General features: G+C 44.1%; 1 protein-coding gene across 2 annotated transcripts in view; it reads right to left on the bottom strand.

Annotated features, from left to right (window-relative positions):
* GINS4 (GINS complex subunit 4) overlaps positions 1-25,456 on the bottom strand; it is a 36,332-nt gene that overhangs the window by 10,459 nt on the left and 417 nt on the right. For both annotated transcript variants that reach the window (XM_075858892.1, XM_075858891.1), the window contains exons 2-7: positions 21,780-21,894; positions 3,351-3,437; positions 3,155-3,268; positions 2,249-2,346; positions 1,420-1,508; positions 1,246-1,336 (exon numbers count right to left, since the gene is read on the bottom strand). In XM_075858892.1, the coding sequence (XP_075715007.1) occupies positions 1,246-1,336; positions 1,420-1,508; positions 2,249-2,346; positions 3,155-3,268; positions 3,351-3,437; positions 21,780-21,872 (572 nt within the window). In that variant the 5' untranslated portion in view covers positions 21,873-21,894. The remainder of the gene's footprint in view (positions 1-1,245; positions 1,337-1,419; positions 1,509-2,248; positions 2,347-3,154; positions 3,269-3,350; positions 3,438-21,779; positions 21,895-25,456) is intronic.

Here is a 25,456-nt window from a genome sequence, read left to right as displayed (position 1 = left end):
TTTTTTTAACTTTTTATTTATTTATCATAAATTTTTTTTTTACATTCATTTAACTTTTTTTTTTTAAATCCCATAAAGGGATTTTTTATTTTTATTTTTTTAACTGTAATGTACTGGCATAGATCTATATGCCAGTACTGATCGTACACAGGCAGTTATTAGGGCAGACCTCAGTATGCCCTAACAACAGGAAATATGTTCAGACAGCCCTGGGGTCCATCAATGGACCCTGGGCTGTCTGGCCATACGAGTTGTGGGCTTTGATCACGTCACAGTTATTTTCTGTGACGCGATCAATGTGCAATCCCCTCTCCTTGAACGCCGCGATCAGCTTTCATCGCGGTGTTCAAGGGGTTAACAGCGGAAAGAGGATGTTTCTCTCCTCTCCGCTGTCAGAGCGGGCCGTGGCTGGCACACAGGACGAGAATGCTCGTCCTAATGCGCGAAGTACTCGCCGCTCAGGATGAGCATACTCGTCCTGTGTCGGCAACCAGTTAAATAAAAAAAATACATAAAAAAAAAATTGCAGCAAAAAACACACGTGGTGCAAAACCACTTAAAAAAAACCAGTGTGTGTGAACAAGGCCTCATTTAAAGTTCAGTTGGGATCACAGCTGGTGGATCTTCACTAACCTGACTATTATTACTGGTCTGGATCAGATGTTATAGGAGTCAATTACAGAAAAACCTTGAATCCACAAATAGTTAAATATTTGGTAAAAATGTGAAATTCATGTTTAAAAAAAACCCCAAAAAAACAGTGCACTATGGTCGCAGAAAAAAAACTTTTCGGCACCAATCAAGCCACTTTACACAACCATGTGTGCAAAAATTGCTACACCGTGCTGATAAAGCGCTGCCGGGCTCTCCTCGCTGAACGCTGCCGGGCTCCCCCTTCTGCGTGACGGCTATAGTGTACAATCAGGAGACCGCTAGAGCCATTACTGGTCTGGCAGCATTTAGTGAGGAGAGCATGCCGCACTTTAACAAGGGGACACCATCCTAGTACCTGCAGTCACAGCACTGGGAGCATTAAAATGTCAATTTCTCAGTCATGCAACTTGCATGACTGACACCACCGTATAGTTATGCTACACTCACCACCCTGTATATAGTGCGGTCAGCAGTTTTGAGGGCTTGAAACTGCTGACAGACTTCCTTGACCTGTCAAGTTACATGAAATAATAGGTACACTATAAAGGGATATGTATTAGGATTATAGTTCTGCAGATTGTTCTTCCTCACCTCTGATCATCTGTCTCTGGTTCCACTAGGATGCTCTCCTGGGCCTGTTTTACCTTCAGGAACACGAACGAGTCCAGGTTTGGTTTGGGGACTACAAGAATAATATCATATTACCAAACTTATACAGGTCATCAAATGTTTGTCTTTTCTGTAATGTCTGGTGACACTACTTACCACATTTCAGCAGGTCCACTGTCTGCAGATTTGGGGGCATGTGACGAAGGGCAACACTCTTCAGTAAAGTCTCTGTGTTTGTCATATACCTGCAATGACATAGCAAAACATCATGTTACATTATACTTTTTTCTCAACCAAGTATGTGCATGTACAATCAATTGTGGCTAGAAAACTGAAATCCAATGGGGACATCAGTGGAGCCCATTCATATGGTTACACATGTACACGAAACGGTATTTACTAAATGCTCCAGTCACAATCTCAGTTTTTGGCCCTACGTTTAGCATGCATGTTGGGAAAGCTCCCTTCGTACATGCTAAACATGTCCATAGGGCTCCATTAGCCTAACAGAGTCCAAAAGAGTGGTCGGGCAGGTATAGTATACTTTTTTTTTTTGAAGGATGGAATAACGAAGCATACTACGCTTTTTCATACTACGGGATCCTGCAAAAAAAAAAACAAAACACAAAACGTATACCTTGCAGTATAATTTTCTTTTTCATGGGAGCCTAGGAGTGACGAATGCCACTGTTAAACATAAACCTGGGGGAGCTTTCCCAGTGCTGGAATCACCGGGATGAGCTTCAGGTAGCACTCGGCCCATGGATTCCAGCCCTGGGGGAAGCCCCTGACGTCCTGGTCTATATATGGACAATGAGGTCAGGGGCTTTTTACTACGGTGTCCCTGGCCAGCGAATCTGTAGCACTACTGCTCCCCATCGTATAATCCGAAGGAAGGAAAACAAAACTAGATGTGAACAGGGCTTTACTGAATCATACGTGGTCAAGCCGTGCTACAAGAATGTGAGGAAACAGCAGAACTCACTCTTTGGCAAAGGCAAACTCCTCTGGCGACAGGTGCGGCGGCTCTCCTTCTCCTCGTGACTTCTCCTTTTCCAAGACATGTGGAAAAAACTTCTCAATCTGACACAAAGAAAGAAGAATTGGTTTGCATCCTACATGTACATTTTTACAACTACAAACAGTATCAGGCCACGTTCACATTGCACATCTTTTGATGGTATTATAACCGTGGCCTTCTACCCATAGAAATTTGAAATATTCTGGTTTTCACACTAGCCATTAGAGCAGACACAGTAATCTTATACTACCAATCTTCTGCAGCTTATTTGTTAGCTTTGCTGTGTAGACTGTGACAGAGTCAGCAGGGGCCAGAGTATTTAATGACAGTTTTTTTGTACTGCTGGAGGCCTAAATAAGCAGGTGAGTAAAAGTATACACACAGATGTGACTCTGTAAGCGTCTCCCATTTCTAGCTTGTCTCTGGGGGCTGTACTTCCTGGAGCCTGTGATAGTTTATGAAACATTTCTGTCAATTAACTCCCATTCGTTGCAGCTGCCATAAAGCAAACATACCCTACTGAACTGTCTATATACAGACCGTCCAACTAATGAGCCCAGTGCTGGTGAAATTTTTATATTTAATCATGGGATGACCCCCTTTAAATATAGAAAGAGTCCTACAAATCTGAACCTCATTATATGCTACTTCAACACTAGTTATGCACGCTGAGATTTCAGGCAGCAGCCATCATAACCTGCACAGGAACCAGTCAGTTGGTGAAGCCTGCAAGGAGACATCCCTGGATCTCCCTATTGGCGAACACCACGTAGGTGAGACTTTGAGTATGCTCCTCTATTTAGAGCAAATGCTGAAAATCCAGTGTCACTTTATTCATACATTTGAAAGGTATGCATTGTGTATAGGTACCTTGAGCAAGCGACTGCGCAGGTAGCTGCTGAGCATGAACCTGACCCTTTCGATCTCCATGTGATGGAAACTTATCTTCAGGTCACCTTGTCGAGCTCGCTGCAAGTTTTGTTCCTGAAGAGATAAACAGGCAATTATCAATGCCGCAGCAGTAATGTAGAAGTGTACAGTAATAATCACAGATCTGTAGGCTCACCATATGATTCAGCTGCTCCATCACACACTCCACAATCTCAGATTTACTCTCCAACAGTTCTGGTGCAAACTTCTCATTCAGCCAGGCCTGCAGTGGAAGGAAAAGGACAGTGCGGAGACTGACATATCCGAAAGATAATCACATTCTAGAAGTAGGCAACGGAGCCGCAGATATTGGAAAACTACTGGCAAGCATTTCTTCTGAACATGGGGATACATTTGCTGTGGATTTCACCCTTTGCATTGCATTCAGCCTTCTGTTTTCACAAAGAATATATATATATATAGATGTATGTAAGGCTGCAAAAAAGACATAAGTCCATCCAGGTAAACCTATTCGCCTGCGTTGTTGATCCAGAGGAAGACCTTAATCCCCCCCACGAGGGAAAAATTATTCTTTCCTGACTCAAAACATGGCAATCAGAACAAATCCCCGGATCAATGACCGATCTCCAGTAATCTAAATTAAATGCCGCTCGCAGGGTATAAAAGGTTGGCGATGGCTGGGTTAGGCGGTGCAGTTGATTGATTTACCGGGCTGCTCTCCATAGATGGGATACATGCATGCGTTCCATGGACACAAAGTGCAGACTGGCCAAGTGGCGTTGTAAACACGGCAGTAATAACTTTTTCCTCAATAGCGGACTTTAGTAATTATTATTATTTTTTTAACGAACTATAAATGTAATCTTTATGCCGGTACATATTACGGGCATCTGTAAGGTATGCCTTAACAGCCATTATCACAGGACAGCCCTGGCAGCCTTACGAAGGCCCCAGGATGTCGCTATAAAATGGCAAAGTTCAATGGGTTAAGTCTTTGATGCCAGCCAGTACAGCAGCAGCCCCGCAGGTGATCACATGGGCACAAGCTGCTATGCAATGGAACGTATTGTATATTAGACTGGAAGTGTTTAACTGGTTCCCGACCGCTGGCTGTATTTTTACGGCCAGCGGTCAGGATCCTTAAAACCCGCACCATAGACTTTTTTTTACGGCTCGAGTTTTAACTTGCTGCCCGAGCGATCGGGCAGCTGAATGTCGGGTCTCCGGCTGTCAGTGACTGCCGGGGACACTGAGGAGAGGATAGAAGCAGCTTTCGCTGCTTCTGTCATCTCTGATCTCTTTTACACAGCGCTCAATGAACGCTGTGTACAGGAATAGACAGCAGCAGCGGCGCTGTCTCTATACCTCCCGGTGATCATGTGACTGGTCACATGATCGTCGGGTGCAGTTACTGACAGACTGCTGCTGCATCTTACTAGACCCAGCACAGCCCTATTAGTGACAATAGTCACTATGAGAGGGCTGATTTCCCCTGTAACTGGGGCTGCTGTGCAGAAACATGGTGTCAAAGAAAAAATAAATACATAAAGTTCCCCAAAGGTCTTTTTTGATCTTTGGGAGACAGACCATAATAAAAAAAATAAAAGTAAAGTAAAGTGCAAAGAAAATTAATAATAAACACATAAAAAAAAAACTCCCCCCCCCCCCCCCGCCAATCAATGTTGTAACGCTAGCGCTGACCCAATTACCCTAATATGGACATGTAATTTATCTAAATTTACGGTAGACAATGACGATCACAAATAAAAGGTCTATTTTAGGGTAAAACTATGTTACCAAAAAAAAATAAAAAATAGTTGAAATGTAAAAAAAGCTTATTTTTTTACTATTATTTTCAAACTTGAACAATAAAAATTCTAAAATAGCAAAAAGGATTTATATAAAAATGATAAAAAAAAAAAAAGAAACCTGCATTGTCTACGAAAAAAACAAACAATCACAAAAATCACGTCGCTAGCCGTTTAACGAACACGTGCTAAAAATGGCTAAATGGTGTCTGGTCCTGAAGGCTCAAAATAGCCCGGTCCTGAACTGGTTAAAGAAACAGAGCCCTAGATACACTAGGTTCTTTTAGGGCCTGTTCACATCAGCGTTGCCCTTCCAATGAGGTGTTCCGTCGGGACAGGGTTCAGTTGTTCTTGACTAAATCAATAGCGCTATTGATTCCGTCAAAACAACGGAGCCCTGTCACGACGGTGACAAACGGAAATCTATAGCAACGTTTCCATCACCATTGATATCAACGGTGATGCAAACGGAAGCTTAGGTTTCAGTTTGCCTTTCCATGGAGGGGTTAACCCGACGGAAACCTTTGATGGAACCCCTCAACGGAAGGGCAACGCTGACATGAACACAGCCTTTCCTTTATTTATATAAACCCGGAGAACCCCAATTGATGTCATCAGAAAGCTATTTAGTTGCGGTGTTGCTTTTGTGATGACAACGACCGTTTTACCATCATTTTCTCAGGAGCCAATTCACGGTGGTCACTCTTGCAAATTGTCCGCCACAACTGAATAGAAAAATGCTAATATGTTTGTAAGTAAATAAAACACAATTACCAAACTTATCTGCTCTGATTGACTAATAAAAAGAATGTAAATTTTGGGTAAAAATCCCCTTTAAAAAAAAACATGGACCTACTTGATTTGGAAGCTGAAAAAATACCTGCTAGCAAAGGAGAACAGAATGATACCGGCAGCAGATCTCAGATGGCTCCTGTACTCAGGTCTGATGGCGAGAACACAAGGAGCAGCAGCGCACACGGCTGAATCCGCACCCACATGCGGTGGTGAATGGCGCACAATTTTGCCGTTAAACTGAAGTGGCACTGGTAAAAACGTGCGCTGCCGCTGTGTGTTCTCACCAAGTCCTTCATGTTGTAAAGTGGTTTCACTCTTTTCCTAAATTGGGAATTAGACATTTGCAATATAACAATAGCTGCCTTATCCCCACAGGGTGTGTTCACACGTTTTGAAGCAAAAACCAGATGTGGATCATAAAAGGGCGAGAAAGTGTAAAAGGACAGACACTAAACGTGCAGTTTTTTTATTTTATTATTTTTCCTTTTGCATTTCTGCAACGTGATAAAAAAAAAAAAAACGGCACAAAAAAAATGTATACAATTAAGTGCAGTTATTAAAGCCGCAGCAATTTAATAAACGCATGTAGTTTTGCAATGCGTTACACTAGGCTTTTTAGGTGCGGTTTTCTGCCGCCATGTGTAAATGTTCCCTTAGAAAATATTCAGACAGGCGAGGTCAAACTGCGCTTTTGTACTGCAACTGCCTTGAAAATCGCAGCAAAATTGCAGTTGTGGAAAAAAATAAAAGTGACTTAACTGAGCCATGTGAATATACCCTGAATGCCCTTTAATCAGACGGTATTGTTGTTGCCGTGCAGCAAAAACCACATTAGCACTGGTGAAGCTTAGCAAACGGCAAAACGACAGTAATTCAGTGTCAAACCGTGTGCATTGTTTTTTTTTTGCTATGCTGGTTCCTAACCATGCACTAAGAACCGCACCTTACAGGCACGGTCTGAATAAACCCATAGGCCCCATGCACACTTCAGTTTTTTCCTTGAGGGTGCTATCCGTTTTTGTCACTGATAGCATCCTGAACCCATTCATTTCAATGGGGCCATGCACCCTTCAGTTTTTTTGACGGTCCGTTATTCCGTTCCGATCCAAAGTAGAGCATGTCCTACTTTGGTCCGAGAATCTGTGACCGTGAGGCCCATGCAAGTCAATGGGGCCGTCAAAAAAACTGAAGGCACACGGAAGGCGTCCGTGTGTGACGGAGCCATTGCCTAGCAACGGGCGGGCAGAAAAACATTACAAAAATATTACACTAATCGGCAGCCACTTGTCTCTATCAATCACTGATAGAGAAAAGAGGCTGCTGATTAAAAATAAAATAAAAATCAGTTCATACGTACCCGGTCGTTGTCTTGGTGACGAGTCCCTCTTCTTCCTCCAGTCCGACCTTCCTGTATGACGCGGCAGCCTGTGATTGGCTGCAGAGGCCGCTGCAGCCTGTGATTGGCTGCACAGGCGGTCACGTGGGATGAAGCGTCATCCCTGGAGGCCGGCCTTCTGACTTCATCCTGATGTGCGTGACCACCGCTGCAGCCAATCACAGGCTGACATGGATGAAACGTCATCGCTGGAGGCCGGACAGGAGGAAAGTAAGTATGAACCTATTTTTTTTTATTACATTAAAATTGTATTTTCCGCGCGCCGAACATGTACTGTCCAGGGTGCTGAAAGAGTTACCTCCGATCAGTGCAGCCCATTAACTCTTTCAGCAGTATAGGAACAAGGAGAAACCTCCAGCTCACCGGTCTGTGTCTTCAGGTAGCGTCAATCGGATCCCCGCGACGGCCCGCGGTGTGTAGCAGTAGGGTGGAGAGGAAAATGATCCAGCGCTGGTGTTGATTTAAAAGGTAAAAGCAGGTCCCATATTTATTGCAGAAAATATTAAAATTGGAAGGGAGACGCAGTCCCAAGGCAGAAGGTAGGAGTAGTAGGGGTAAATGCCCAAGCCTACGCGTTTCGAACGCGGTCTGCGTTCTTAGTCATGGCAGGAAAGGTGCACCCTGGACAGTACCATGCTCTGCGCACGGAAACGGAAACACGGAGTGCACAAAACGGTCACACGGATCCGTCACAAACGGCCGTAAAAACTGTGGCGGAAGTGTGCATGAGGCCTTAGACCAGGATCACACACAAAGTGAATGGGTTATTTAGTGTAGAGAAAATATGGCTTGGGTTGACATTACTACTATATAAACATATAAAATATCAGTAGAAGATCTGTCTAATGATCTACTAATATCCAGGACTGTAACAATAACAAAAGGGAATCTAGTATGTGTAGAGGAAGGAAGGGTTCCTGTAAGAGCAGTCACACTATGGAGCTCGCTGCCACAGGATAATGTGATCGTTATTTCATTAAATAAGACATGATACAAGTTCTCTCTATTGATTATTTGGCAGTGATGCAGGATATACAGAAGGGAAAAAAAAATAAAATAAACATTTTATCATCATCTTACATGATTTTTTTAATCAAGATTATTACCAAAGTTACTTCATTTATATAGATGCATAGGGAGAATACAAATTAGTGGCAAAACTGTACATACCCTTTAGGGCCAGTTCACACTGAGTATTTTGGCTTGGTTTGACACGGAAACCGCGTCGAAAACTGTGCCAAAAACAGCCCAAAATCGTCTCCCATTGATTTCAATGGGAGGTGGAGGCGCTTTTTTCCCCACAAGCAGGAAAAAGAAGCGACTCGCCCTTTCCTCATGTGTCTTAATCTCTGACCACCCATTGACATCAATGGGGGGCAGAGATCGCGGTTTTTGCCCTCGGTCCTCAATGGCCACAAAAATACGTTAGGCTTTTGACAGTCACTGCGCTGAATGGATTAGAGTGAGAGCTCTGCAAACCTACATTACATTAGGACATAAGTGACAACCGCTGAAATCTGCATCTATCACTACCTTATGCTGCCCTCAACCTAGATCACAGGCTCCCTTTAAAAGGGAGTGTCAGGATTTTATTTATTTTTTTAATTAATTTGTGTTTTTATAAAATAAAATATTATATTGACTTTAATTTTTCAGATACAAAGTTTTTTTTAATTAACACTTTCTTACTTTACTAGGGGCTGCCATGTTTTATTTCATCTGTGTGTGTGTCTCTTAACGACACATACACAGATGGAATACGGCAGCACAGTGCATAGGACACAATGAACGGGAGCCGTTCATTGCATTTGCCATCTAGCGCTGTACTGCACAGGCGCAGTTCAGAGCCACCCAGCAGAGAAGCTGATTTGTAGGGAGATAGCAGGCACCATTATGAAGACCGGCTGCACTGCAGGTAAGGTGTGTGTGTCTCTGTCTGTCCCTCTCTCACACAGATGCCCCCACCTCGCGACCCCTGCCGTCTGTGCGCAGCAGGGCTGAGCGTGTGTGTAAGGAATTGACTCAACATTTCTTTATTTACACAATGTGGTTTATAAAAACGTGTGTGTAAAAAAGTGCGTTGTATGTACTAACCGTGCACTTTACCAATTATGTAAATAAAAAGCGTAATCAAGCGTTTTTCATGCGGTTTTTTGCACGTAAAATGCGCAAAAAACGTGTCAAATATACGCCATGTGAACCGGTCAACTGAAAAGTCATTCATTTCACTTTCATCATTCTAAGGGTATGTTCACACGCAGTGTTTTCAGACGTTTTTCGGGCCGTAAACGTCCCGAAAAATGTCTGAAAAATCGGAAGCAGAACGCCTACAAACATCTGGCCATTGGATTCAATGGGAAATACGCCATTCTGTTCCGACCGGGCGTTTTTTATGCGGCCGTTTTCCAAAAATAGCACATAAAAAGACGCCCGCCAAAAAGAAGTGCATGTCACTTCTTGGCCCGTTTTTGGAGCCGTTTTTCATTGACAATAGAAAAACGAGGCCAAAAACGGCCATAAAAAACGTGGCCAAAAATGCGAGTTTGATTAAAAAATGGCTGAAAATCAGGAGCCGTTTTCCCTTTGTTTAGTAAGCGTGTGAACATACCCTTAGCCTTTCGGTGTGTCCTATAGCTTCTGCCAGCTGCCATTTGTAAAATCACTCCCAAAACGACAGCCGGACACTTTTCCTGGTTTGTAGGGGGGGGGGGGGGGTGAGATTCCCTCCCACATATACTGCAGCTGTGAGTCAGGTTGCTTTGCCTTATTCACCTTGCTGTAATTCTGGGTAGTGCTCCCTCTAGTGGCCAACATAGGATAACATGTCAAATTATAATTTCATTTTGAATACTTTCCACCATGTGGAAGAAAAGAAAAAATACAGCAAAAAACTTAAATAATAAAAATAAGTAACTTACTAAAAAAAAAAAAAGGTTTAATTCGCGACTCATTCCCTTTAACCCCTTTCCGTCGTAAACAACTTTCAGATTTTCATTTTCGTTTTTTCCTCCCCACATTCCAGAAACCATAACGTCTTTATTTTTCCGTCGATATAGTCCTATGAGGGCTTGATTTTCGCAGGACGAGTTGTAGTTTTTCGTAGCATTTATTTTGCCGTATAATGTACTAGGAGACGGGAAAAAAATTATTTGTGGGGTAGAAAATGAAAAAAAAACAGCGATTCCTCCATGGTTTTTTGCGCGCTGTTTTTACGGAATTCACTGTGAAATTAAAACATGTTAATTTTATTCTGCGGGTCAATACGATTACGCCGATACCAAATATATAGAGTTTTTTCTATATTTTACTACTTTTACATGTAAAAACCTAAGTGTAAAAAGAAAATTTATTTTGCGTCGCCAAATTCCCGAGAGCCACAACTTTTTTATTTTTCCGTCGATGAAGTGGTATGAGGGCTTATTTTTTGCGGGATACGCTGTAGTTTTTAATAATACCATTTTGGGGTACATGTGACGTTTTGATCACTTTTTATTTCATTTTTTGTGGGAGATGAGGTGACCAAAAAATATACATTCTGGCGTTTACAAATTATTTTTTTTATGGTGTTCACCGTGCGGGTTAAATAATGATTTATTGTAATAGTTCAGACTTTTACGGACGCGGTGATACCAATTATGTTTATTTATTTATTTACTATGCTCTAGGGGGAAAATGGGGGTTTTTTGAACTTTTAATATATATATATTTTTTTTTTTTAAGACCTGGGGGTCTTCATAGCAACTATCGCCCCACCCACTGCGATTGCCTTGCGGGGGGCGCGATGAGCTTTTAGAGGGGGTCGCCCCCCTCGTTCTCACGATTTAAATGCTGCGGTCGGTATTGACCGCGGCATTTAACTAGTTAAACTAGCGGGATCGCGCTCGAGCGCGATGCCGCTAGTTACTCTGAAGTGTCGGCTGTAACATACAGCCGACACCGGCATCGTATGGAGCGGGTTTACTGCGTGAGCCCGCTCTATACTTCCCCTTCCCGGCTATGACGTAACTGTATGTCATATGTCGGGTTAACCCGTTAGTGACCGGCCCATCGTGTTTCTACGTCGGTCACTAACGGGCCTTATTCCGATGCCATAGACTTTTTACGTCGCGGCATCGGAATAAGTAAACAGAGCAGGGAACTGTCAAATCTCCCTGCTCTCAGCTGCCAGAGGTAGCTGAGGGCGTCCCTGCTCTGCCGGGTGAGATCGATATTAGTATCGATCTCACCCGTTTAACCCCTCAGATGCGGTGCTCAATAGCGTGCACCGCATCTGAGTGGTTTTGGAGAGAGGGAGGGAGCTCCCTCTCTCCCCCACCGACACGATCGCCGAGTGTCTGTGTCTCCAATGGCAGCCGGGGGTCTAATAAAGGCCCCCAGGTCTGCCTGGAGTGAATGCCTGCTAGATCATGCCGCAGGCATGACCTAGCAGATGCCTGTCCGTGTTAAACGGACAGGCAGTAATACACTGCAATACAAAAGTATTGCAGTGTATTATAAATGCGATCGCAGAATCGCATATTATAGTCCCCTAGTGGGACTAGTAAAAAAGTGAAAAAAAAGTTTAATAAAGTTAATTTAAAAAAAAATGTGAGAAAAAATGAAAAACCCACTTTTTCCCCTTACAAAATGCTTTACTATTAAAAAAACAAAATAAAGTTAAAAAGTTACACATATTTGGTATCGCCGCGTCCGTAACGACCCCGACTATAAATCTATTACATTATTTAACCCGCACGGTGAACGTCGTAAAAAATTTAATAAAAAACTATGGAAAAATTGCTGTTTTCTGTGAATCCTGACTTTAAAAAAATGTGATAAAAAGTGATCAAAAAGTCGCATCTACTCCAAAATTCTACCAATAAAAACTACAAGTCGTCCCGCAAAAAAAAAGCCCTCATACAACCGCATCGGCGAAAAAATAAAAACGTTACGGTTCTTCAAATATGGAGACCCAAAAACAAATAATTTTGAAAAAAAGCGTTTTTACTGTGTAAAAGTAGTAAAACATACAAAATCTATACAAGTTTAGTATCATTGCAATCGTAACAACCCGCTGAATAAAGTTATTGTGTTATTTATATCACACGGTAAACGGCGTAGATTTAAGATGCGAAAAAGAATGGCGAAATTTCAGGTTTTTTTCTATTTCCCCCCAAATAAAAGTTCGGAAAAGTTAATCAATAAATAATATGTCCCCCAAAATGGTGCTATTAAAAAGTACAACTTGTCCCGCAAAAAAAAAAGACCTCATACAGCTATGTCGACGCAAAAATAAAAAGGTTATAGATCTTGGAATGCGACGATGGAAAAACTTAAAAAATGGCCTGGTCATTAAGGTCTAAAATAGGCTGGTCATTAAGGGGTTAAAAAAAAAAAAAAAAATCATGACACCTTCCCTTTATCATATTGCTTTTTTTCTTTGTTCTTACTTTTACTTCTCTATGGGGGCTGCCATTTTTTTTTCATCTCTGCATGCATCTCCCACACAGACCAAAACGAAGCTCGTTCGTAGAGCGAAATCTGGCGCCATTTTCTTGTGGCCCGGAAGCCGCTGCCAGACAGTAAGATGGCGGCTTCCGGACATATGTTCAAGGAAGCGAAGGCGCAAGGAATAGGAGCGGAGGCGGCAGAAGGTAATTTATGTTCGTGTATGTGATGTGTGCATTATGTTCGTGTTATACTGTCTGATTAGCACTTTATCTAATCCTCCTACACTGTGCTCAGAAAATGGCGGCACACAGTGTAGGAGGTTTGAAGATTCAACCCCCTCCTTCTCCTGGCACTAGCCAGAATAAGGGAGGGGGGATTGTGTAAGGACCCTAGAGAGAGTGTGTCTACCCTAAATTTGCAGCATAAAGCAATGAGGTTGCTTTACCACATGCCAATGCTGCAATTTTGGGAACTGCTCCCTCTAGTGGCCAGCACATGGAAATGTTATTATAAATTAGATTCTAATTTATATTTCCTGACTTATGAAAAAATTAAAACAATGTAACAATGTGTAATCACTTAAATAATTGTTTAACTAAAAAAAAAAATGTTTTTCTAGAGACACATTCCCTTTAACCCTTTCAGGACCAAGCTCATTTTGGCCTTCAGGACCAGCCCCATTTTTTTCAAATCTGACATGTGTCACTTTATGTGGTAATGCTTTTGTGGGAATGCTTTTGCCTATCCAAGCGATTCTGAGATTGTACTTTAGGCTAGTGGAAAAAGTTGGTCAATAAATTCATTTCTTATTTGTGAAAAACACCAAAATTTATGATTTTTCTAATTTTAAATTTATCTGCTTATAAGACAGATAGTAATACCACACAAAATGGTTATTATTTCCCATATTCCTTTATGTTTGCATCGTTTTTTGAACATTATTTTATTTTTCTTGGACGTTACAAGGCTTAGAACTTTAGCTGCAATTTCTCACATTTTCAAGAAAATTTCCAAAACCTATTTTTATAGGGAACAGTTCAGATCTGAAGCAGCTTTGAGGGCTTTATATATAGAAACCCCCATAAGTCACCCAATTCTAAAAACTGCACTCCTCAAAGTATTCAATACAGCATTTAGAAAGTTTCTTAACCCTTTAGGTATTTCACAGGAATTAAAGCAAAGTAGAGGGGACATTTACAAAAAATTTTTTGTCGGAAAATCCATTTTAATCCATTTTTTTCTGTAACACAAAAGGTTTTACCTGAAAAACGCAACTCAATATATATTACCCGGATTGTGCAGTTTTTAGAAATATCCAACATGTGGCCCTAGTGTGGTAATGGACTGAAGCACCGGCCTCAGAAGCAAAGGAGCACCTAGTGGATTTTGGAGCCTCCTTTTTATTAGAGTGTATTTTAGGCACCTTGTCAGGTTTGAAGAGGTCTTGGGGGGCCAAAACAGTGGAAACACCCCCAAAAGGACACTATTTGGCAAACTACACACCTCAAAGAATTCATCAAGGGGTATAGTGAGCATTTTAACCCCACAGGTTTTTCTGCTGAATTTTGTGGAATTAGTCCGTAAAAATGAAAATCTAAATTTTTTACAATAAAACTTAGAAATTATAAATTTTTACAAGCAATAAAGAAGAAAAAGTACCCCAAGATTTGTAAAGCAATTTCTCCTGATTACGGCAGTACCCCATATGTGGTAATAAACGGCTGTTTGGACGCACAGCAGGGCTCAGAAGCGAAGGAGCGCTATTTGGCTTTTGGAGCTCATGTTTACGGGTGTCATGTCGCATTTGCAAAGCCCCTGAGGGACCAAGACAGTGGACACCCCCCAGACGTGACCCCATTTGGGAAACTACAGCCCTGAAAATAATTTGTCTAGGGGTATAGTGAGCATTTTGATCCCATAGGTTTTTGCTGAATTTAGTGTAATTAGGCCGTCAAAACTTCTATTGTTTTTTATTCTTTTTATTTACGGCGTTCACCGTGCGCTATAAATTACATATTTAATTTATTCTGCGGGTCGATGTGATTACGGCGATACCATATGTATAAAGGTTTTTTTAATGTTTTATGGTGTTCGCACGATAAAATCACGTTTTTAAAAAAATGATTTAGTTTTTGTGTCGCCATATTCGAATAGCCAATACTTTTTTATTTTTCTATCAAGAGAGCTGTGTGAGGGCTTGTTGTTTGCGGAACAAACTGTAGTTTCTATTGGTACAATTTTTGGGTACAAGCGACTGTTTGATCCCTATTTATGAAAATTATTTGAGAGCTGAAGTGACTAAAAATAGCGATTCTGGTATAGTTTTTAATTATTTTTTTATGGCGGTCACCGTGCAGGATAAATTACATTATATGTTTATAGTTCACACCGTTACGGATGCAGCGATACCAATTATTCATAGTTTATTTTTTTCTAATAATAAAAGACTTTATAAAAGAGAAAAAAGGCAATTTTTAAATTTTATTATTTTGACATTTTACTTTTGTAAATTTTTTGTAACTTTTTTTTTTTTAGTCCTTCTAGGGACTTGAAGATCCAATTGTTGGATCGTTGTTATAATTCCCTGCAATACTTATGTATTGCAGGGTATTATACCTGTCAGTTTCACACTGACAGTAGGCATATTAGGTCCTGCCTCTAGCAGGACGCAATCGCCTTCAATAGACGGCAGACCCGAAGCCTTTGTTAGGCTTCCGGTTGCCATAGCAATCGGCCCCCGCAATCGCGTAGCAGGGTGCCGATGTTGCTATAACAACTTAAATGCGGCGGTCACTATTGACTGCCGCAATTAAGGGGTTAATCGGATCGGATCACCGCTGTGATCCGACCCAATGTTTTTCCCCAGTACTAAGGCTACTAGTAGCAGCCTGTACTGGAAGATGCCGGGCTGCGGGGAGCGCCTGTGTGCTCTGTTAGGCGCACACGTAGATGTACGGGCTGCAGGCACAAGGACCAGCTCTGCAGCCCGTTAATCTACGTTGGGTGGTCGGGAAGGGGTTAAGGAGTTCTCCGTGATTTGTAAGTGGTGGACTTACCTGCCTGCCGGGGGACAACGCAGGGTCACAGGCCGGTCTGTGGTTCCTGAACCGGGAGGAGCGTCCTGGTAGTCATGACAACGGCTGCTCTGCCGACAGCCACGATACAGGCTCTCTGGCGGGGAAGCAGGAAAACGCTTGCGATGCGAGAGTTGAAGGAGGAAGTGAAGAGATGCCGACACATGGCAAAGGAGGAGGAGGACCGGAAGTCAGGGAGAGTGAGAGCGGAGAGGAAGAAAGAGTGAGAGGCGCGCGGGAAAGGTTGGAGGGAGAGAGAACGAGCAGCATTGTGCAGAGAGTGTACACAGGAGTGTACAGGGAAGAGAGAGGCCAGCAGAGCCGGTGTCCGGACGGAAAGTGATTGAGGTCCACCGTGAGGGCTGGCTGGCATGCACAGTGAAGCAGGAGTCTGCCAGAACATGTGTGCCCCTATAGCAGCCCAGAAGGACAGAAGCGGAGTGTGTCCACCGCAGCCATCCAAAAGGACAGAGGACCATCCGGAGCGCGAGCGGAGTGTGCCAACATAAACCCCCCTGACCAGGATCCTAGATCCCTTCCTAGAGAAAGTGCCTGTGCCCTTGTTATAACCAGTGACTCTTCCCAGAAGGGACGTCCCTCATTACACACAGCCACAGTGCGCATAGATTAATCCGTAATCCCTTCTCCCTTTAGCCACTTTTGACCTTCCTGACAGAGCCTCATTTTTCAAATCTGACATGTGTCACTTTATGTGGTAATAACTCCGGAATGCTTTTACCTATCCAAGCGATTCGGAGATTGTTTTCTCTTGACACATTGGATTTTATGTTACTGGCAAAATTTGCTCGATATGTTCAGTATTTAATTGTGAAAAACACCAAAATTTAGCGAAAAATTGCAAAGATTTGCATTTTTCTCAACTTAAATGTATCTGCTTGTAAGACAGGCAGTTATAACACACAAAAATGTTGCTAATTAACATCCCCCATATGTCTACTTTAGATTGCCATCATTTTTTGAACATCCTTTTATTTTTCTAGGACGTTACAAGGCTTAGAACTTTAGCAGCAATTTCTCACATTTTCAAGAAAATTTCAAAAGGCTATTTTTACAGGGGCCAGTTCAGTTGTGAAGTGGCTTTGAGGTCCTTATATATTAGAAACCCCCAAAAAGTCACCCCATTTTAAAAACTTCACCCCTCAAAGTATTCAAAACAGTATTTAGAAAAGGTCTTAACCCTTTAGACTTTTCACAGGAATTAAAGCAAAGTAGAGGTGAAATTTACAAATTTCATATTTTTTTGCAGAAATAAATTTTTTATCCAATTTTCTTTATAAACACGGAAAGTTTTACCAGAGAAATGCAACTCAATATTTATTGCCCAGGTTCTGCAGTTTTAGGAAATATCCCACATGTGGCCGTAGCGTGCTACTGGACTCAAGCACCGGCCTCAGAAGCAAAAGAGCCCCTAGAGGATTTTGGGGCCTTATTTTTATTACACTATATTTTAGGCACCATGTCAGCTTTGAAGGGCTCTTGCGGTGCCAAAACAGTGGAAATCCCCCAAAAGTGACCGCATTTAGGAATCTACACACCTCAAGGAAATTATCTAGGGGTGTAGTGAGCATTTTGACCGCACAGGTTTTTTTACAGAAATTATTGGAAGTAGGCCGTGAAAATTAAATTCTACATTTTTTCAAAGAAAATGTAGATTTAGCGTTTTTTTTTCTCATTTCCACAAGGACTGAAGGAGAAAAAGCACCGCAAAATTTGTAGAGCAATTTCTCCCGAGTAAAACAACACCCCACATGTGGTCATAAACGGCTGTTTGGACATACGGCAGGGCTTAGGGTATGTTCACACGGCAGCGTCCGTTACGGCTGAAATTACGGTGCTGTTTTCAGGAGAAAACAGCTCCGTAATTTCAGCCGTAATGGCATGTGCAGGCGTCTTTCGCTGCGTCCATTACGGACGTAATTGGAGCTGTTTTTCCATGGAAAACGGCTCCATTTAAGTCTGAAGAAGTGACAGGCAGTTCTTTGACGCGGGCGTCTTAAAAAAAATGACCGTCGGCACAGAACATCGCAAGACCCATTCAAATTAATGGACAGATGTTTGCCGACGCTTTTGAGCCGCATTTTCGCACGTAATTCGGGGACAAAACGCCCGAATTACGTCCATAAATAGTGTGTGTGAACCCAGCCTTAGAAGGAAAAGAGCGCTATTTGGCTTTTGGAGATCACATTTAGCAGGAATGGTTTGCGGAGGCCATGTCACATTTGCAAAGCCCCTGAGAGGACAATACAACGAAAACGCCCAAAAAGGGACTCCATTTAGGAAACTACACCTCTTGAGGAATTCATCTAGGGGTGTAGTGAGCATTTTGACCCCATAGAGGTTTCATAGAATTTATTAGAATTGGGCAGTGAAAATAAAAACAATCCTTTTTCTTCAATAAGACGTAGCTTTAGCGCAAATTTTTCATTTTCTCCACAAATAAAGGAAAAAAAAAAAAAAAAGAACCCCAGCATTTGTAAAGCAATTTCTCCCGAGTACGGCAATACCCCATATGTGGTCATAAACAGCTGTTTGGGCACACGGCAGGGCTCAGAAGGGAAGGAGCGCCATTTGGAGTGCAGATGTTGCTGGATTGGTTTCTGGGCGCCTGTGGGACCAAAACAGTCGAAACCCCCCAGAAGTGACCCCATTTTGGAAACTACACCCCTCAATGCATTTACCTAGGGGTGTAGTGAGCATGTTAACCCCACAGGTGTTTTGTAGAAATTAGTGTGCACTCGATGTTGCAGAGTGAAAATGGGATTTTTTTTCCATAGATATAGCAATATGTGGTGCCCAGCTTGTGCCACAATAACAAGACAGCTATCTAATTATTATGCGGTGTTTCCCGGTTTTAGAATCACCCTACATGGGGCACTAATCTCTTGCCTGGACATTCGACCAGGCTCTGGAGTGAAAGCGTACCATGTAAAATTGAGGCCTAATTTGGCGATTTACAAAGTATTGGTTCACAACTGCAGAGGCTCAGATGTGAAATAATAAAAGAAACCCCTGAGAAGTGACCCCATTATGGAAACTGCACCCCTCAAGGCATTTATTAAGGGGTGTAGTGAGCATTTTCACCCCACAGGACTTTTCCATAAATGAATGCACTGCGGATGGTGCAAATTAAAAATGTCTATTTTTCCCCAGATATGCCATTTCAGTGGCAAATATGTCGTGCCCAGCTTAAGCCACTGGAGACACACACCCCAAAAATTGTTAAAAGGGTTCTCCCGGGTATCACGATGCCATATATCTGGAAGGAAACTGCGGTTTGTGCACATTGTAGGGTTCAGAGCGGAGGGAGCGCCATTTGACTTTTGGAGAGCGGATTTGGCTTGGTAGTTTTGTTTGAGTATTGCTGGTGTTTCCATTTATAATGTGGGGGTACATGTAAGCGGGGTGGAGTATATCAGGGGCATAGTCAGGTGGTATAATAATGGGGTAAAAAAAGAAATAATCCATAGATGTGGAATCCTTTCTGCACAGGCCGGTGTCTCACTAATAAATGGTCCTTCCTTATTCCCCATTTTGGTCCACACTGCGCACCTTTGCAGTTTGGGGAATTTTGCTGGGAAATTGTTGTCCTGGTATAATACGGGCACCCTCGCTTCCAGCGGATATGTTTGGGCTCTCCCCTTCCTGGTTCCCTAATTTTAGGTCCTTGATAAATCGCCTCTTGAAACAGAAGAAATGTTCCCCTCGGGCACAACTGCATATTTTTTATTTCCTGACTTATTGGAGCCATAACGAATTTTATTTTTTCATAGACGTAGCGGTATGAGGGCTGGTTTTTGCGGGACGAGTTGTAATTATCGGTACCATTTTGGGGTACATGCAACTTTTTGCTCACCTTACATCCTATTTTTTGGGAGGCCAGGTAAACAAAAAAACGCAATTCTGGCATAGGTTTTTTCGTTTTTTTTATACAGCGTTCACCATGCGTTATAAATTATATGTTAACTTTATTCTGCGGGTCAGTACGATTCCGGCGATACCTAATTTATAGGACTTTTTTAAGTTTTACAACTTTTTGCACAATAAAATTACTTTTGTAAAAAGAATGTATTTTTTTCCGTCGCCAAGTTGTGAGAACCATAACTTTTTCATTTTTTCGTTCACGGAGCTGTATGAGGGCTTGTTTTTTGCGAGACGAGCTATAGTTTTTATAGGTACCATTTTTGGATACGTGCGACTTTTTGATCACTTTTTAGTCCAATATTTGTAGGGCAAAGTGACTAAAAAACAGAAATTCTGGTATAGTTTTTTACAGTTTTTTTTTTTTACGCTGTTCACTGCGTGCAATAAATATACAATTTTGATACCTCAGGTCGTTACGGTCGCGGCGATACCAAATACGTATAAAAAAGGACTTGATAAGAGAAAAAGGGGGATTGTGTTTTATTTTATTACTTGAAACTTTTATTGTTTTCAAACTTATGTTTTTTTACACTTTTTTCCAAGTCCCACTAGGGGACTTGAAGGACCAGCTGTCTGATGGTTTTTTCTGATACATTGCACTACCTACGTAGTGCAATGTATTAGATCTGTCAGTTATTCACTGACAGCAAGCTGATTAGGCTTCGCCTTCCGACGGGGCCTAATCGGCTTCTGTAATGCCAGAGCAGGAGGCCATTGTGTCTCCTGTTGCCATAGCAGCAGTCACCAGTCCTGATTGCCTGTCAGGGCTGGCGATCTGCTAACAACCGCGAAGATGCAGCAATCGCTTTCGATTGCTGCATCGAAGGGGTTAATTGCAGGGATCGGAGCTAGCTCCGGTTCCTGCCGTTACAGGTGGATGTCAGCTGTAGCATACAGCTGACTTCCACCGTGGATGACGCTGGATCATCTCCTGAGCCATCTTGCTGGCGGCTACGGAAGCCGATCAGGCTCCGCCGCCGGGTGGATCTGGAACGGCTTCCGTGCTAGGCAGACCGGGAGGCCAGTATTAGGCCTCCAGTTGCCATTGCAGCCACCGGAAGCTTCTGATGAGCTGCAAACACCTTAAGTGCAGCGATCGCGTTTGAGCGCTGCACTTAAGGGGTTAATGGCGGGGATCGAAGCTAATTTCGGTCCCCGCCATTACAGCTGGATGTCAGCTGTAAGATACCGCTGAGATCCGGCGATGATGGCACCGGCTCAGCTTCTGAGCCGGTTCCAAACATTTGGCGTATGGATACGGCAATTTGCGGTAAGTCATGGCTTTCCATGGCGTACCCATACGGCAAATGTTGGGAAGGGGTTAAAGTGACAGACGACTTAGCCTGAGCTAGGCCCAAGATCAGTCACGCTATCTCATTACCCGTGCCGGTGTCCCTGCGTTTACCCCAAGAGTGTATAACTTCTGTAATCACCACCTGTAAGAAATGTTTTGAACGGTTATTGGAGAATATTGTTGGAAGAGGTGCAGACAGAAGGAACGGTCGGGTTGACGGGACTTATTGGCCTATTAAATGGACTTGTGCAAATGGTAGTGTCAACCTCACCTGTTCAGTTGCGTCTTAGGTGTGTCCGACGTTCGGACCGCCGACTGAGGAGAGAGAGGGTTTGTCACGAAAGGTAGCGGATAGCTCCGCAAGGACCCGTGGCGGTGCCAGTAGGTACGGATAGTCCACTGATTCCCACGACGCGACCCACGGGCCGAGAGTGTGACTCTTACCCAAGGGTAGGCTGACAGTAGTGGGTAGCTCCCACCGTGACTGACAGCGGCGTGATCGTAGCCAAGCCTGGCAACGTGGGTTCAGGCACGACCTCTCTCTGGGGGACTTCCAGCGGGATCGAAGTCTCCAACCTAAGAATTCCTGTCTGCTCCACAGAAGAGAAGTTCCTGTACGTGTTATTTACAGTAAAGAAGTTGAATCAAGAAGTTGTGCCTTTTGCATTGCGTTACCTACAGTGGTGATCCCTCCTACAGATTCACCTGATTGAGGCGTGTTTGTAGTTTTAGATCACACCTATACTAAAGCAGATGGTATTACTCCGTACAGTGCATGCAGAAAAGACAGACCGAGCACGATAGGGTGGCCAGGACGCCTTTTGTATCCTAACCCTCATCTTCCAATATTTCTCTATATTCTCACCTCCTCCAGCTTGCTAATGAGCTCTGCAGGAGTCAGGACCTCTTCACTCCCGGCATCAGAGTCCTGGTCTGAGTGTCCTGGCACGTCTTCCATGATGCACAGCACAGCCGGTCACCTGAGGATGTGAGCAAATAATGTGACAATTTAAAAACATGATGAAAAAAAAAATCATTCCCTGAGACAGTGTAACCTGACTGTCGATACTGTTTCGTTACTCTGCATCCCCAAACGGTTCGATACCGTTATTTCATGTATTTCGATACGGAGCTGTGCGGCCGCCCAGCTCAGTATAGTAACACATGAATGTATGAGAGCGGGGCTGCGGCTGTGTAATTCAGCCACTGCCCCGCTCCTGAGTCCTGACATGTGCGCGCGGTCAGGATGAGGTGATGTGGCTGGCGCTGCACTAATGAGCGACGGCACTGAAGACAGAACATGGCGGGCGCTGTGCAAAACACCGCCATGTTCTGTCCTCCGTGCATGAACCGCCGCTCATTAGTGCAGCGCCGGCCGGATCACCTCATGCTGACTGCGCGCGTCTAATGTCAGGAGCGGGGCAATGGTTATATTACACAGCTGCAGCCCTGCTCTATAATGGCGGAGATCAGAGAAACCTCTCATCTCTGCCGTTATTCCCCTGAATGCTGCGATCAAAGCTGAACGCAGCATTCAAGAGGAAGTGAGAAGGGGGGATGCCCCTTGGATCGCATCACAGGAATCCCTGTGACACGATTGAGGGCCAGACCATATATGGGCAGACAGCCCAGGGTCCATTGAAGGACCCCAGGGCTGTCTTATCATATTTCCTGTTAGGGCATACTTAGGTATGTCCTAACAACTGCCTGTGTACTCTCCGTATACTCCTCTTTTTTGCACTTAGCACTTTATAAATAGTATATGGAGTATAATGGAATAGTGGTAGGGGGGTTTCTATTAGATTTCCTGTGGAGGCTGGTAACAGGGCAGTTCTATCTCAACAACTAGACATTTAAATGGTCAAATATTCACTTTGCACTTTTTCATGATATTGTATACCAACGTATATGTGGAAATATGATTGTTATGTGAACCCTCTCACGATAATTGTCTAATTTTTTGGCAGTCCTTTTCTGTCATCTGTGATTATTTATTTTTAAACAGTTTATGTACTGATTTTTTAGAATTTGTGAAATAAAATCTACGTTTTATCTCTTGACTTATAGACTCCATGTTCTCTTTTTAAGTGTAATAGATATAAGGAGCACAGTCGTGTTACATGGGGAAATGACTATGTAAAATGACACATGTATATACTCTGTGGATAGGTTCTAATCTTTCAAACTAGAAGCCTAAAAATGCAGAAATAGTGTCTAAAAATTCTAAGAAATTAAATCGGCATTGTTAAAAAAAATGTTTACAAAAATCACGTTACTAGCCCAAAAAGTGAAAAGTTATGGCTGTTTAACTAACATATGCTAAAAATGGCCAACACACACACACACACACACACACACACACACACACACACACACACACACACACACACACACACACACACACACACACACACACACGTCCTTCTCAATGAATTGGAATATCAAAAAGTTAATTTATTTCAGTAATTCAAAAAGTGAAGCTCATGTGTTATATCAAGTCCAGAGTCAGCGCAGCGTCTAGGACATTGTCCAGCACTTCATGCTTCCCTCTGCTGACAGCTTTATGAGAATACCGATTTCATTTTCCAGCAGGACTTGGCACCTGCCGCACTGCCAAAAGTACCAATACCTGGTTTTATAACCACAGTATCACTGTGCTTGATTGGCCAGCAAACTCGCCTGATCTAAACCCCATAGAGAATCTACCGGATATTGTCATGAGGAAGATGAGACCCCAGACCCAACAATGCAGACGAGCTGAAGGCCGCTATCAAAGCAACCCGGGCCTCCATAACACCTCAGCAGTGCCACAGGATGATCGCCCCCATGCCACGCCACATTGATGACACCTCAGCAGTGCCACAGGCTGATCGCCTCCATGCCACGCCGCATTGATGACACCTCAGCAGGGCCACAGGCTAATCGCCTCCATGCCACACAGCATTGATAACACCTCAGCAGTGCCACAGGCTGATCGCCTCCATGCCACGCCGCATTGATGACACCTCAGCAGTGCCACAGGCTGACCGCCCCCATGCCACACCGCATTGATGACACCTCAGCAGTGCCACAGGCTGATCGCCTCCATGCCACACCGCATTGATAACACCTCAGCAGTGCCACAGGCTGATCGCCTCCATGCCACACCGCATTGATAACACCTCAGCAGGGCCACAGGCTGATCGCCTACATGCCACGCAGCATTGATAACACCTCAGCAGGGCCACAGGCTGACCGCCTCAATGCCACGCCGCATTGATGACACCTCAGCAGTGCCACAGGCTGATCGCCTCCATGCCACGCAGCATTGAGAACACCTCAGCAGTGCCACAGGCTGATCGCCTCCATGCCACGCAGCATTGATGACACCTCAGCAGTGCCACAGGCTGACCGCCCCCATGCCACGCAGCATTGATAACACCTCAGCAGTCCCACAGGCTGATCGCCTCCATGCCACGCAGCATTGATAACACCTCAGCAGTGCCACAGGCTGATCGCCTCCATGCCACGCCGCATTGATGACACCTCAGCAGTGCCACAGGCTGACCGCCCCCATGCCACACCGCATTGATGACACCTCAGCAGGACCACAGGCTGATCGCCTCCATGCCACGCAGCATTGATGACACCTCAGCAGTGCCACAGGCTGATCGCCCCCATGCCACACAGCATTGATAACACCTCAGCAGTGCCACAGGCTGACCGCCCCCATGCCACGCCGCATTGATGAAACCTCAGCAGTGCCCCAGGCTGATCGCCTCCATGCCACACCGCATTGATGACACCTCAGCAGTGCCACAGGCTGACCGCCTCCATGCCACACCGCATTGATGACACCTCAGCAGGGCCACAGGCTGACCGCCTCCATGCCACGCAGCATTGATGACACCTCAGCAGGGCCACAGGCTGACCGCCTCCATGCCACGCAGCATTGATGACACCTCAGCAGTGCCACAGGCTGATTGCCTCCATGCCACGCCGCATTGATGACACCTCAGCAGTGCCACAGGCTGACCGCCCCCATGCCACTCAGCATTGATGAAACCTCAGCAGTGCCCCAGGCTGATCGCCTCCATGCCACACCGCATTGATGACACCTCAGCAGGGCCACAGGCTGACCGCCTCCATGCCACGCAGCATTGATGACACCTCAGCAGGGCCACAGGCTGACCGCCTCCATGCCACGCAGCATTGATGACACCTCAGCAGTGCCACAGGCTGATTGCCTCCATGCCACGCCGCATTGATGACACCTCAGCAGTGCCACAGGCTGACCGCCCCCATGCCACTCAGCATTGATGAAACCTCAGCAGTGCCCCAGGCTGATCGCCTCCATGCCACGCAGCATTGATGACACCTCAGCAGTGCCACAGGCTGATCGCCCCCATGCCACACCACATTGATGACACCTCAGCAGTGCCACAGGCTGACCGCCTCCATGCCACGCAGCATTGATAACACCTCAGCAGTGCCACAGGCTGATCGCCTCCATGCCACGCAGCATTGATGACACCTCAGCAGTGCCACAGGATATGAGAGAGA

The sequence above is a fragment of the Rhinoderma darwinii genome, chromosome 3 (genome assembly GCF_050947455.1).
Source record: "Rhinoderma darwinii isolate aRhiDar2 chromosome 3, aRhiDar2.hap1, whole genome shotgun sequence".
In the NCBI taxonomy this organism is placed as follows: domain Eukaryota; kingdom Metazoa; phylum Chordata; class Amphibia; order Anura; family Rhinodermatidae; genus Rhinoderma; species Rhinoderma darwinii.
Note: the sequence above shows the minus strand (reverse complement) of the source record. Positions and strands in the feature narration are given on the sequence as shown.